Genomic DNA, 13,223 nt, shown 5'->3' with positions numbered 1-13,223 from the left:
GGCAGCAAAGGCTATCTCAAATCTTCCCCTGGATTATTTATGTGCAGGGGATCCAGCATGCTGCTCCATTATGAGCTGGAAAAGGGCCTGTGCTTTTGCCATTTGGTTACCAGGTTGATATCTTCTTGTTGTTTGTGAGCAGAGACTGGGAAGGGCGGGCGGGGAGAGGGTGTCAGCAGGGTTAGTGTCAGCAACAGATGCTGCTATACATACCACCCAGATGCAAGTCGATGAGGTCACTGTAATAAGACTCTCCCCAATAGTCTACAACAAGGAATTGGTGAAGAGAGAGTTACTGGATCACATAACCCTCCTGTGCCCCCATACCCAAAGCAATCAATGACATGAAGCATAAGAAACAGAGATACAGCAAGAAGGCGAGGAGAACAGCTGGAGAGCATGCATCTAAGTACATTACAATACACACGTGCTGTAGCTACATACTTCCTGGTGGTGGAAGGGAGTGCTCACTAAAAACCACAAGTGATACAGTTAATAGCCAATTAGCAGTGTGATTGCTGTTTAGACCTCTGATCAGTTAAGACAGAACAGAAGGCCTTGGCTTTGCTGGGAATCCTGCCTCTGCTGGGACTCAACTGCATCTAAGATTTTTAAAAATTCAAGGGCAGATCAGGGGCTACTTACTACCTTTTTACTGAACATTAGAAGCCCCAGGCTGAGACATTGAAGGCAAGATATGAACATCCTAAAAAAGCTCTGCAAGGCCACCAATCCTTAGGTTTAAAGGCAGTCAGAGCTCTCCCAAGAATTCACCTGTGACCCCACTGGTGAGCATATCAAACTCTTTGCAGAACCACTTTCACTGGATAGGTTTGAGATGAAGGAAATCCTGTTTCTTCTGAAATTAGGCCCAACTTCAGCCAGACTTCTTTTTAAAAGCACACAATGAACCGTGACTATTTGCCCTAGGGCTCCTGGAGGTCTGTTGGCCACAGGCACTCCTTGCCGTCCAGCTCCACGTGGCTGTGCAGCACGGATGTGACGTTCTTCACATGCCTGAGATGCAGAGACTGGTCACTGCGGAGGGCCTGAGCTTGGGCGGATGGTCCTCACACTCTCAGAATCATAAACATATGCAGAGTCCAACAAAAGTCAGCTGCTATGTGTTACCCTTTGCCTCCAAATCTCTCAATCTAAATGCTGATCCTGGCAGCCTTTTGTTCTACACGAGGGTTTCCCCTTTAAGAATGGACAAACCAGAAGGCAGAATGTAATCCTGGAATGGTTTTTCAACTCATGCTCAAGGCTGATTCAGTGGTTTAAATTTGAATCACAGTTCCAGAAACAAAAAGGGTTTCTCAGGTGCTCCACACTAGAAATCACATGTGCCCTAGGCTTGAAGGCTCTAAGCCTAACCCTGTGGCCCAAATATACGTCAGCCTTAGACCAGTGGAGATCAACAGGATGGCAGGTCCGTATCAGATATCTTCTCTGGAAGGGCAGCCTGGCTAACACTCGGACCCCTTCAGACACCTATGGAGGCTTGAGCTCATCAGGCAGGACAGGATGGCAGGCTCAGCCAGCTGTGCACCCTCAGGGAAGGGACGAACTAGCACTGCTGGAAGACTCCAAACTATCATGCTCAACTGAGTCTATCTCCTTAAGGACTCAGCCAGGAGCAACCAGACTAACAACAGGAATGGAATGTAGAAGCAGGAGAGAAAGGACAGCCAATGTTCACAGTTCAGCCTCAAAGATGATCTCTGCCAAGTAGGACCAGGGCCACTGAGATTTCTGACAAGAGGCGAGCCTTGGAAGCAATATGTTTAAAATAAGAAAAAATACATTTGGAAATACATTCTCATGGTAGGAGTTACTATATCTTGAGAATTTCCCAAATGTACCATGGGGAAATCTCCCAATGGAGCTACCAAAGCCTGTCTTTAAAAACAGGATAAATACGTATTTGGATGAAGGTGTTTTGATAAAGCTTTGCTTACAAGAGTTTGGACTAGAACAATGGTTTTCAAACTGTTCTGTGAAACCCTAGGGTTCTTCAAGTGGTCTTCCAACTAACTGATTCACAAGTACTTTGAACTCCTTTCAAACTTACACAAGACACACCACATTCAGAAGTCTGATATGCCAACTTTAACCCACTGAAGACCATCAACACATCAATCTGTGCTATCAGGCAAACTTGCTTTTGTGAGGCTCTCAGGACCAAGTTTCTTCGGCTCTCTGTGTGCAAGTGTCTGTATCTGCTGAAAATGTGTTAGGGAAGAGGATATCTTACATATTTATTTAAATTCTGGCCTGCAAGTAGAGTACTTATCAACAATAGTACAGGACAGCATCCTGGGGAACCATCACTCAGTGAGACCGAACCTGTCAGAGCAGCTCCTGTCACAGTGCAGTCCTCTAGGAGGATGACATCCATGCTATGATATCACAGCAGAGTTGGCTTTTGTGTTTACCACATGCCTGGGGGCTTTTCTCTGAGATTTACTCTTTATAAGAAATAAGGAGCTTCTGGGGCGCCTGGGTGGCTCAGTCGGTTAACAATCCGACTTCGGCTCAGAGGGTCATGGTCTTGCAGTCAGTGAGTTTGAGCGAGCCCTGTGTTAGGCTCTATGCTGACAGCTCAGAGCCTGGAGCCTGCTTTGGATTCTCTCTCCCCCTCTTTCTGCCCCTCCCCAGCTCACGCTCTATTCTGTCTCTCAAAACTGAATAAATGTTAAAAAAATTTAAAAAAAAAGAAAGAAATAAGGAGCTGCTGTTAGATTTGTTAGTGATTCAACTGTGAAAACAATTCCTACTGCTCCACCTTTAGCTTCTAGCACGGAGGTAATTTCAACTGCACACATCCTGAGACGCCCAAGTGAACTGCTAAAACACTGTCACCATTCACGGCAACTCCCTCTGTGTGTCAGGATGCTGTCTCCACTGGGCCCCGGGGACGGACTGCATGTGGAGGCCTGTTATCACTGGAGGTATTTCCAAACTGGTGCTTATCAACATTCTTTTTGATTTAAACTTAACTTATAATTTGGCTGCTAAAAAACAAGTTTGAAAACCATTGACTTAGATGAAATCCTGGTTGTATATTTTTATGAAAAGATAATTACCTAAATAACTGGAAAGGGGAACTTTGGCAATCTCCCATGCCAAAGGGTAGATTTTTCTATGACCCCTTGGCAGTCAGCAGCTTGAATAACATGGCCTGTTACAGAAATACTGAAGCAATACCACAGACTTGAACTGCATGGGACCTGATAGGTGCTTTACAGAAACCATCAACCCTGGGGTGGGCCCACTGGAATTTCAGAACCCTGTGAGGAGGAGGCAGAGACTGTCTTCCTTGAGAACTTATGCTAACAATGAAATGGAGAAGCACATGCTGGTTGAGTTATTCTGACTATGTGTTGGAAGATCTATCCCTCACGTTCCATCTTGGCAGAAGTAACCTGTGGGAAAGGATAGGAAGGAATAAAGGTGGGCCAAGGCTCCCTCCTGACATCTTCAGAAGAGAAAGCAGTGATGGTAGGGCTCTGGGAGTCCTGTTACAACTGGTGCAGAGCATCCCTGCTGGGCTCAGGCTAACTCCCTCTGGGTGGGCAGGCTTTACTAAGGAGGCCAAGTAAGCACATGCAGGGCAGGGAGCCAAGACAAAATGGTGGGGGACATCACAGCTTCATTTGGAAGCCTGGAGACCATTTCAGGTGAACCCAAATCTCCACTCCTTGGCACAGGGGCCAGTGCTTGCCTCGCAGTCACACGTCCCAGGCTTCTGGCTGACTGGCTGCTCAGTGGTTCAAGCTTTTGCTTTTGGTGGCCCAGGCTTCAAGCAGTAACTCCAGCGTCAGGTAAGGCACAAAACCAAGAACATCACATCCTCATCTTTCTCTCCCATCCCATCTCTTCACCTGAAGGTCATCATTGAATCAACTGGTCAGCTGCAATTTCTAGGCCTTGAAGGGCTTGGAAAGATCCATTTCTATGTCTGAACCCTGACGCCCCTCCACATGAACTTTGGACCTACAGAACCCTGTGAATTCATCTTGACATCAGGCACACACTGTGAGGTCAGCTCAGCAAGATTACATGGCAGCAAATGGTCCCATTCCTGACTGCCTCTTACTGGTTCTGCTTCAGTTTACAGAGAGCCCGCCCACCAGGAGATGCACCACCCCTGCCCTTCTGCATTGCTAGAATAAGGAGTTAGGGGTTACCGCAAAGTTAGGTCACCTCCTTTCTTCATCCCCAGCCTCACAACTTGAATGCTGAACCTGGAGGCCTGGGCTCTCTATAAGGAGAGGGAGGTTTCTCCATCCAGACACTGGACCGAGACTCATGGACTCTTGAGAAAGCAGAGATCAGTCACTCCATGCCTGAGTTGGGAGCTATAGTTGGGGTTGGCCCAGCGGTTTCAAGGTCTTGAACCAACAGGGCTTCTTCCTAGGCCCTTGGGACTAGGGATGACTCAGGTTGTTCCTTGCTTTCTGTGTGCCCAACTGTGCTGAATCCACCTCACAGGCTCCTTGGATGAACGGTGGGGGTGATTGCACTATGTTCCACAGCTCTTCCCTGGGGATGGCAGCCACTGAGCACGTGGTCCTCACAGCCATTTCCCAGTGTCTACTCTGTGCTGGCTTGCCACCATCCCCTGAGCCTGTCCACCCTGCCCTGAGTGACCAGCACACTAGGACACCTGTGTACTCCACACACAGGAGGCAGTGAGGACTCTGTGGGGCACATGCCCTCCTATTCCCTGTGAAGTCTGAGCAGGAGGGAGCCCAGAGAGCTAAAGACTGGAAGTGGCATGTGGGAAGCAGGGTGAGGGCCCTGCTCGTGCAGTTCTGTGATGGTTCCTTTTGGTACAGTTTCCCTCATTCCCAGTTATTTTCTTCTAGAGAAAATGATGGGGTGGGAAAGGAGGAGGAAGAGAGGAGGAGGAGGCCCAGTGCTTGCCACCAACAAATGAAGTGGACTGAGAGTTCGTTCTACAGATAAATGGCAAGCCCTCAGACAGGGCGGAAGAACAAGTCCAGGCCTTGGGGCAGTCCCAAACAGAGATGCTTTTCTTTTCCTCTGCTTAGCAGGAAGCCCCAATCTCGGTGATGAAGGCCCCCAGAGAACCCTGCTGGAAAAGAAGCTGAATTCCAGACGAGGTGACACAAAACTAGCCTCCCATGGGGTGGGGCCAGGGGCTTTCCTTTAGGAACAAACCTCCTCACAAAGGAGACCCAGACAATACCTGCTTCACCACGGAGTGCCTTCTCCACAGCAACCCCTCTTTCCTCCAGCTGCCTCTGCTTCTCCTCCACCTGCTCCAGCTGCCGCTGGATAATCTACGGGAAAACAGAACAGTGTAAGTACCCAACTTTCTTTCTCACCTCCTAGCTTTCAGGAAGACAACTAAACTGTACAAACACAAACAGGGAGAAAAACAAATCAGATCCAAAAGTTGGAAAGTAGTCCATGGGCATTATGCCCAGAGTGTGGTGTGATGACCACCTACATCGAATCCCCCTGGGCCTTGTTAACAATGCAGACCAGGGCTTCTCATTAGTAAGCACCACAGTGTGTGGGTGCACATTAAAGGAGTGACCAGCCCTCTGCAGGGCAGTTCAAAGATAGAAGTGGATATAAGCTCCTGCAGGAAGGACTGACATTCTGCAGCCTAAGTAAGACCTTGCTAATAGTGAGGTTGCTAAAGCATTAGCAGGCATTTTTGGAGAGTACTGCAGAAATCTTGTCTCTAAAAGATTAAAAAAAAAAAAATCTAGAATGGAGCAATACGCCAGAATCTGTTTGGAAGCACACAGTGAGAAGTTTCTCTGTGCTCCATGGGGACTGATAATGGTTACTAGAAGGACATTCAACCCAGCAGCAGCCAATGGTGTGTATCTGGAGAATGTCACACAGAAAATGAAATAAAATCCGGGAATCCAATCAATGTAGAGAACGTGGATACAGAATAATGTTCAAGAAAAGGATTAAAAGACTGGTGGTTTTGATGCTTGCTAAACATGGAATTCAAAGGTGTATCTTTGTTGGTATTTGGTTGGTTTGCTGTTAATGTTTCTCATTGTTGTATGAATACAACTATATACATATATATATATATGTATATGTATACGTATGTATATACATGTATGTATATATGTATATACATATATATATACACACACACACAATTTCATTAAAAATCTTTTTTTTAACGTCTATTTATTTTTGAGAGAGAGAGAGAGAGAGAGTGAGAGCTCAAGCAGAGGAGGGGCAGAGAGAGATAAAGAGACACAGAATCCGTAGCAGACTCAGCACTGTCAGCACAAAGCCCGATGTGGGGCTTGAACCCATGAACTGTGAGATCATGACCTGAGCTGAAGTTGGATGCTCAACTGACTGAGCCACCCAGGCAACCCTCATTTTAAAAACCCTATTATATTTAGATATCTTCTATACTTTGTATAAAAAATTATTTTTTGTTCCATGAAGAAAATTTAGAATGGTCTAGGATCTGTGAGGCCTGAAGACAGAGGCTGATGCCTGGAGGACAGCTCTGACCTGGAAACCCCAGGCCCATCAGAGGCTGCCAGGTCGCCTCTTGACAACAGCTGACTTTACAATGATTACTCCAGAGCAAGGAATTTAGGAAACTCAAAGCATGGCTCTTCCTTTCCTATGAGTAACTCCACAAAATCAAGGCTTCTACAGTTGCATCGAGCCAGATGCTTGTGGCCTGAGACTTTGGGGCTATTCTCTCAGTTATCAGGGATACCCCGTCTACCTCTGCTCTGTTCTCTTTACCTACCCTCATTGTGGACAAGGACAAGCATGTTAGAGAGGAGGGTGCTCTTTCACACTTGGAATTGTGGCCCCTTTGGGGATTTTACCTGAGCTCGGTGTAGCCGCTTCAGTTCCTCTTGCTTGGCCTGCCTCCTAGCTGCCTTCTGCACACGCCGGGTCAGCTTGGCGTTCAGTTCCTCCTCTGTGTAAGTTCTTGGCTGGAGAGAACGACAGAGATTTCCTAAGTCAGGCGCAGCAGGCCTGGGACAGGTTTGGGTGCTGGTTGTCAGGGGGCACAGTGAGCACTGTCCCTAGGTTGCAGCTGCCCTTCTGCAGAGTGCCCGTGGGGTGGACAGGGAGCCGTGAGGTGTGTGCAGACTCCCAGGCTGCAGCTCAGCCAGAGGCTTCACTGACACTCATCCTTGCTGGAGCCCTAAATGCTACAGGGTACAGCTAAAGATCTGCAAGTGAGATACTTCCCCACTGTGACAGGGACAGGAGGCTGAGTAGGGACTGACTGAGGGCCACATGCTCCTTTATCACAGAAATCACTTGTTTCCTATGTCAGGATGTCTGGTCTTTTTGAGATTTTCCAGGGGTAAAAATATGGTAATTAGTTCCCCTAAGCCTCCTGCTTCTAGGAGACATATAGGGAAAGGAAAAAGAAAAATCAGGATCCTTTTATTTTCTTATTTAGTATCAAATGCTACTTTCTTCAGATGAGTGATATTTATAAGGTTCTTTAAGAAGTAACATCTGAAGTAGAGAAAATTGGGATGCCTCCATTCTAAGTTTGAGTGAACCCCAAACTAATACAGTCTGAAGGGACATGTGGAGGTGAACATGGACTGATTCCAGGGTCTGCATAGAGGCAGCAGTGGGCCACTGAGAAGGAGGGAGGAAGTGGTCTGGCAGGGCAGTTTCAGCCAGTGCAAGCCCCGAGGAGGCAACAGGCCAAATCCAGGGCAAATCCACAGATGCATCTGCCTGACAACCCCACCTGCAAATGTGGGCACCAAGGGCACAAGGCAGTGTCAGATGCCTGGAGTAAACACTGAGCAACCACCAAGAGGCACATGCTCGGGGCGGGGGGAGGGGGGGGGAGGGTCTGCTTCTATTCCTAACATCTTATTTCCTCCAAGGAAAAAAAGAGAGAGAGAGAGAGACTTTGATAGACTTTAAAAGGTACTTCCAAATTCAACTCAGGAGTATAGTCTCGTAATCTTTATTTTAAGAACTCAAGTGATCATTGAGAACCAACTGAGCAGGTAAGTCTGAAAGGATCATCATGGTGTTCTAGCGCCCTAAGCATTTCACCTCGCAGGTCACAGAGCTGAGGGCTCGTGAACTCCCAATTCCTGCGGTGCCCAGTCCCAAAGGGGCAGCCCTGGAGTGAAATTACCACATGCACTCCAGCCAGTGAAGAGCAGGGGATCTCACCTTCCTCCATCATGACACAGCTAAAGAAAGTTCTGCTGCCAGTGTTTGCTACTGCTCCATGCATGTGTGAACAGTTAGTGAGGATGTGGCCGGAGGGCCAGGGCTGGGGGCTGCTCCGGGTGGTTAATCACAGACACGCATGCAACAATGACCAGCCATGGGAATGAGACACTACCTTTGATGCATATGATCTCCTGAATGCCAAGGCGTGTGGTACATAAATCAACTTTTAAGGGGATGGCAACAGAAAACAAAACAGAATAGTAATAATAACAATTAAAAAATTAAAACTAGAACACAGAAATGGAGTAAAATCAGAAGTTTAAAACAAACACACAAGACTAAAGACTTAAAACACGTGATTATTTTTCACAGTGTCACACAGGACTGCGTAAGTGAGGAACCTGATTACATAGACCCCAGCAGCAGAGTCTCCGTGAACCCGGTTTTGAATAAGGCCTGGGTTCACTTTTATACTGAGAAGACAGCTTCTTCCTCACTATGCCCCAAATCTCTGTTCTCTTTTTACTCTCCCTTGTGTATAATAAACGAAAACTGTTCAAATATATGGTTATATATGCTACTTCTCCTTCAGTATAGCCCATTTGCTTGTGGAAATTCAGACCACTTCTTTCAGCTCAGTGTTATGGTGGGGGGGAGGGGGACAGGTGGTGGGAAATTCCTGTTGCCAGGGACACAGACCACAGATACAGGGCAAACTGACTATAAAACCTGTTCTCTTCCAAAAGGCTCTCTCCTGGCAGTGTTCTTTTTTATTTATTTTAATTAATTTTTTAAATGTTTATTTATTTCTGAGACAGAGACAGAGCATGAGTGGGGGAGGGGCAGAGAGAAAGGGAGACACAGAATCAGAAGCAGGCTCCAGGCTCTGAGCCATCAGCACAGAGCCTGACACGGGGCTCTAACTCACAAACCTTGAGATCATGACCTGAGCCGAAGTTGGTTGCTCAACCGACTGAGCCACCCAGGCACCCCTCTCCTGGCAGTGTTTTTGAACAGGGCCAAGGTGGGTTTCCAGGGGACCACCCAGAAATCCTGAATGGGGGTAGGGGTCATTTCTTGATTATACAGTGTGATAGGGACCTCAAATAGCATAAATAACTGATATTCACCAGATATATGTCAGGCACCTATGTCGGTGAATGCAACCTCTTCTCCACTAAACCTTGAGCAGAGCTGCCCAGAACTAAGGTTAATTACATTTGCTCTCTCGTCTTCTCACCAGCCCCAACAAATGGCTAAAAGGCAGTAAAGGAGTAAGGGAGGAGAGAAGAGCCAGGAGCTCTGGATGCTGCCGACAAGAGATTCTGAGAGCTTCAGGATAGACTGTAACCCCCTGTTCCCTTGTTGCTTCTCTGTGCATCAGTGTGAACCAGTATAGTGGAACTGCATTTCAAGAGCACAGTGGCTCAGAGCAGAATGGGTCTCCCTCCTAGCAGTGGCACTGAACTTTAAGTGTGTACGTACTGCCTCAGACTGACTCTTCTCTGCCACAAACCAGAGGGAGAGGATGAATCTCATTATAACAAGTCCATTAAAAACACAGAAGACACAGAATTTCCCCAAGCAGCAAGTAAACCACTCCACAGGAACTATGTAACCACAACCACAAGGGACAGCACTTAGCATCTGTACCTGTGGCTGGTGTACAAAGTAAAGGGAGTGGGGGCAATCACCTACTGATTTCTGGCAGAAGACAGGTACCAACTTGGCAGGGGCAGCGACTACAGGATTGAAATCATGATGCATCTGTGGTGTGCTGAGAAAATGAGGCCAGCCACAGAGCTGAAGCTTCTGCTATGAAACGCCTTGGCCTGACCCAGCGCAAATGACAGGCCCGTGGCTAGGCCACAGGGATCAAGATGCAGTGCGCCATTTGTATTTAAAGTAAGACTGAGGCAAAGAAAAGAGGTGGACGTGAATTACCTTTGGTTGGTAGGATTACGGGTGATACATATATTTAATCTGTATTATCTTAACTTTTCTACATAAGCATTTTCAATAAAAATAAGTTGTTCTCAGTTCCAGTTGTTTGTCTTCCTCCCTTCCTTCCTTCCTTCCTTCCTTCCTTCCTTCCTTCCTTCCTTCCTTCCTTCCTTTCTTTTTTTTGAAATGAAACAAAACTCAGGTACTTGTTTCACAGATGCCTGACTCAGAGATGGGTCTATGATGCAAGAGGAACCACTTCCCCCAACTGTGTGGGCCCGGTTGCTCGGGTAAGGCATGTCAACAAGATGCTTCTTCCTGAGTCAATCCCAGCCACACTGTCCCTTTAGGTATCCCCTCCCTCTCCCTTCACTCCCTGCTCTGAAAATTTTCAAACATAGGAAAAGTTGAAAGAGGACAGTGAACCCCTAGGCCCAGATTTGCTAAATGTTAGCATTTTGCTACATATTTGATATATATAATCTTTATACATCTTTAAAAAAATGATTTGTAGGCATTTTTTATGCCTACAAATTCTAGCACATTCTTCTTAAGAACAGATGTTTTCCTATATGACTATAGTACCTTAATGTCTTACAAGGAACCTGGCATCGATGTGATAACATTGCATATCTACACATATTATACCATCCATGATCAAATTCACTTAATTATTCCAAAGTGTCCTGTATGGCTGTTTTTGTTTGTTTTCCTGCTTTAGCTTCCATCCTTAAAAATACATAGTACCTGCTCTCGCCCAGCCCGACACCACACCATGGTGGGATTCTGGTCAACATGTCCTAGGCTCAGCTTTGTCTTGAGTATTCTTTGCTTAGCCTGTAGCAAATGGCTCTGCCTCTGTGGGGCACACATGGAATGTGAAGTCCCCAAGGCCTCTGATTCTGGGGTTCTAGGAGTGGGGTCCATGACTTGTTGTTCATGTAGGAGGGGAAGAGCTACCTATGGGGCCAGTAAGGCCCCAGGAGAGGCTGTTGTCAGTGACATGTATTACCAAGAACATGGCCTTGGCATAGCCAGCTTGGGCAGTCTGCCACTCTGCATTCTGCCAGGATTAACTAATAGAGAAACATTGGAGAGACTGACCACAGATGGGTGTTTCTGACCAACAGGAGACGAAATGGCTGAACGTCTGCATGGAAGCAAAGTGACCTTGGACCTTGGTCCTTCATGGACCCCCCCAGCCCTCCCTATGGCAGTGCCAGTCCCCAGTGTCAGGACGTGTTGAGGCACCCGTGTACATATCCAGAAGCAACTCTTAGTTCCAATCCCAGGATCAATACCACTGCCTGGGAAAGCACTTGATAGGAGGCACATGAAACCAGGTCTCTGCAGGAGAGAAGGCACACAGGTCCCAACCCTAACTCAGTGCTGTCCGTGCTGGCTCGGCTGGGACAGGTAGAAGTTGGCTCTGCACATGGAGGGCAGGATGAGAGGCCTGGCTGTTTAGGTATACTTCTAGGAGAGTGGATAGGTAAATAGCTGGCATGGCCAAGGGAGACCAACAGACCAATAATGAGAGGAGAACTAAAACATGGGTTTCCTCCAGTTGACCAAGTTGCTAAAAGCTGGATTGAGCTGGGAGCAGGGAGACTGGAAATGGCTGCAGAAGTCATCTTTACTGAACAGGTGTGTGCAGGGCATAGGTCTTCCATGGCAATTGCCTGGAAGTTGATGGAGAGGGCAGACTCAAATCCAAGCCCTGGGGAGCCTTGTAAAGAAGGCACATGATGTTCTGGGGAAATTTTTCATTCAGAAAAGGGAGCTGAAAGTAGCTGGGACAGGAGGGTGAGTGTGTGTCCCAGGGCCAGACAATGGAGATGGAACAGCTTCAACCACTCCTGAGTGCTGCCCAGGCCTTTCTGGATTGTAGTCCGCACCCCATCATTGTCTCTGTGACACAGAGGTTGTGTTAGAACTTCTCTAATCCCTCTCTCTCTTCCACCTTCACTGTATCTACACAGAGCTACAAGAGCCCTTGGAAACCAAAAGATTGAATAAATATCCAAGGGGGCTAGTGATGAAGGAGCGCTCCACATTGAGGTTTTACTTTTCAGGAGACTTGAGTGGCCACATCATCTCCTAAGCCTGTAGTAAGAGGGACCAAGTCAGATACATAGTGCCCCACTCAGCACAGAACCTAGGGCAGTTTCCTGGACCAGTTCTTTTATAGCAAAAATTCCTCTCTAATCCACAAACATACAAAGCAGGGGTGATTCAGCCTCTGTCTAGAGATGCCTAAACCGTGTTGTCCCTGTCCAAGCCTCCACCAGAATGTGTGGCACGAACAACCCTTCTCCTGTCACTCTGGGCATTGGTGGATGCTATTCCACATGGGATCTTTGAGGACAAAAGAACAAATGGACAATGCCAGCTGCTTGCTAAAGATCTAGTGACTCTTTGAGTGTGGAATGCCTCTGTCTTCTTCCCAAGAATTAAACAAAGGAACTCTTGCCATTGAAGCAAATAAGCGCCAGCTGTTCACTGAAAAAGCCCAAGAAAAGAGCTCCCTGTATGTGTCTCTTACTTGGAGCTGGGCTGGGCTCAGGAGACACCTGTGTGTCTACTGGGAGATCAGAGGAGGGTGCTCACTTTCAACCCAGGGCTTGAGATGTGCCTTCCCTCTCTTCCACCTCACCGAAGACCAATTACACAGAGGATGAGAGTCAAGTCCTTGACCCCTCCTGAAGCCCCGTTACGGACGGGGCCTACATACCTCTCGCCTGGACTTCTGGGAGGACCTCTCAAGGATGTCGTCACTGGAGAGGTCGGAATCCTCTGAGAAACTCAACTGGCGCCGCAGCTGCAGCTCTAATGGGATGGAAAGAAGAGGCAAATCGAGGACACCACAGTACTTTCCTGATGTCTACATTCACACAAGCTGCCCAGGGGAGTGGGGTACAGATTTTATTTCTTTCCAGTCTGAGTGGCTCTTAACCCATAGTGGGGAGCCAGGAGCTTGGAGGCTGACACCTGTGCTGGCTGGGGCAGCGCTAACACTGAATAGAGGCCTGCCTGGTTCCTCCCGGCAACGCTGCGCTCTGCCTTGCTCAGAATCAGGCTCT

At 47.5% G+C, this 13,223-nt stretch overlaps 1 protein-coding gene across 23 annotated transcripts in view; it reads right to left on the bottom strand.

Annotated features, from left to right (window-relative positions):
• Positions 1–13,223, bottom strand: part of MICAL3 (microtubule associated monooxygenase, calponin and LIM domain containing 3) — a 224,448-nt gene that overhangs the window by 15,146 nt on the left and 196,079 nt on the right. For 16 of the 23 annotated variants that reach the window (XM_053225540.1, XM_053225539.1, XM_053225538.1 and 13 more), the window contains 5 exons: positions 12,875–12,969; positions 8,369–8,419; positions 6,861–6,971; positions 5,219–5,312; positions 214–264 (listed from right to left, as the gene is read on the bottom strand). In XM_053225540.1, the coding sequence (XP_053081515.1) occupies positions 214–264; positions 5,219–5,312; positions 6,861–6,971; positions 8,369–8,419; positions 12,875–12,969 (402 nt within the window). The other 7 variants (XM_027073846.2, XM_027073856.2, XM_053225551.1 and 4 more) reach the window with 6 other exon arrangements.

Source organism: Acinonyx jubatus, chromosome B4, assembly GCF_027475565.1.
Source record: "Acinonyx jubatus isolate Ajub_Pintada_27869175 chromosome B4, VMU_Ajub_asm_v1.0, whole genome shotgun sequence".
Lineage (NCBI taxonomy): Eukaryota > Metazoa > Chordata > Mammalia > Carnivora > Felidae > Acinonyx > Acinonyx jubatus.
Note: the sequence above shows the minus strand (reverse complement) of the source record. Positions and strands in the feature narration are given on the sequence as shown.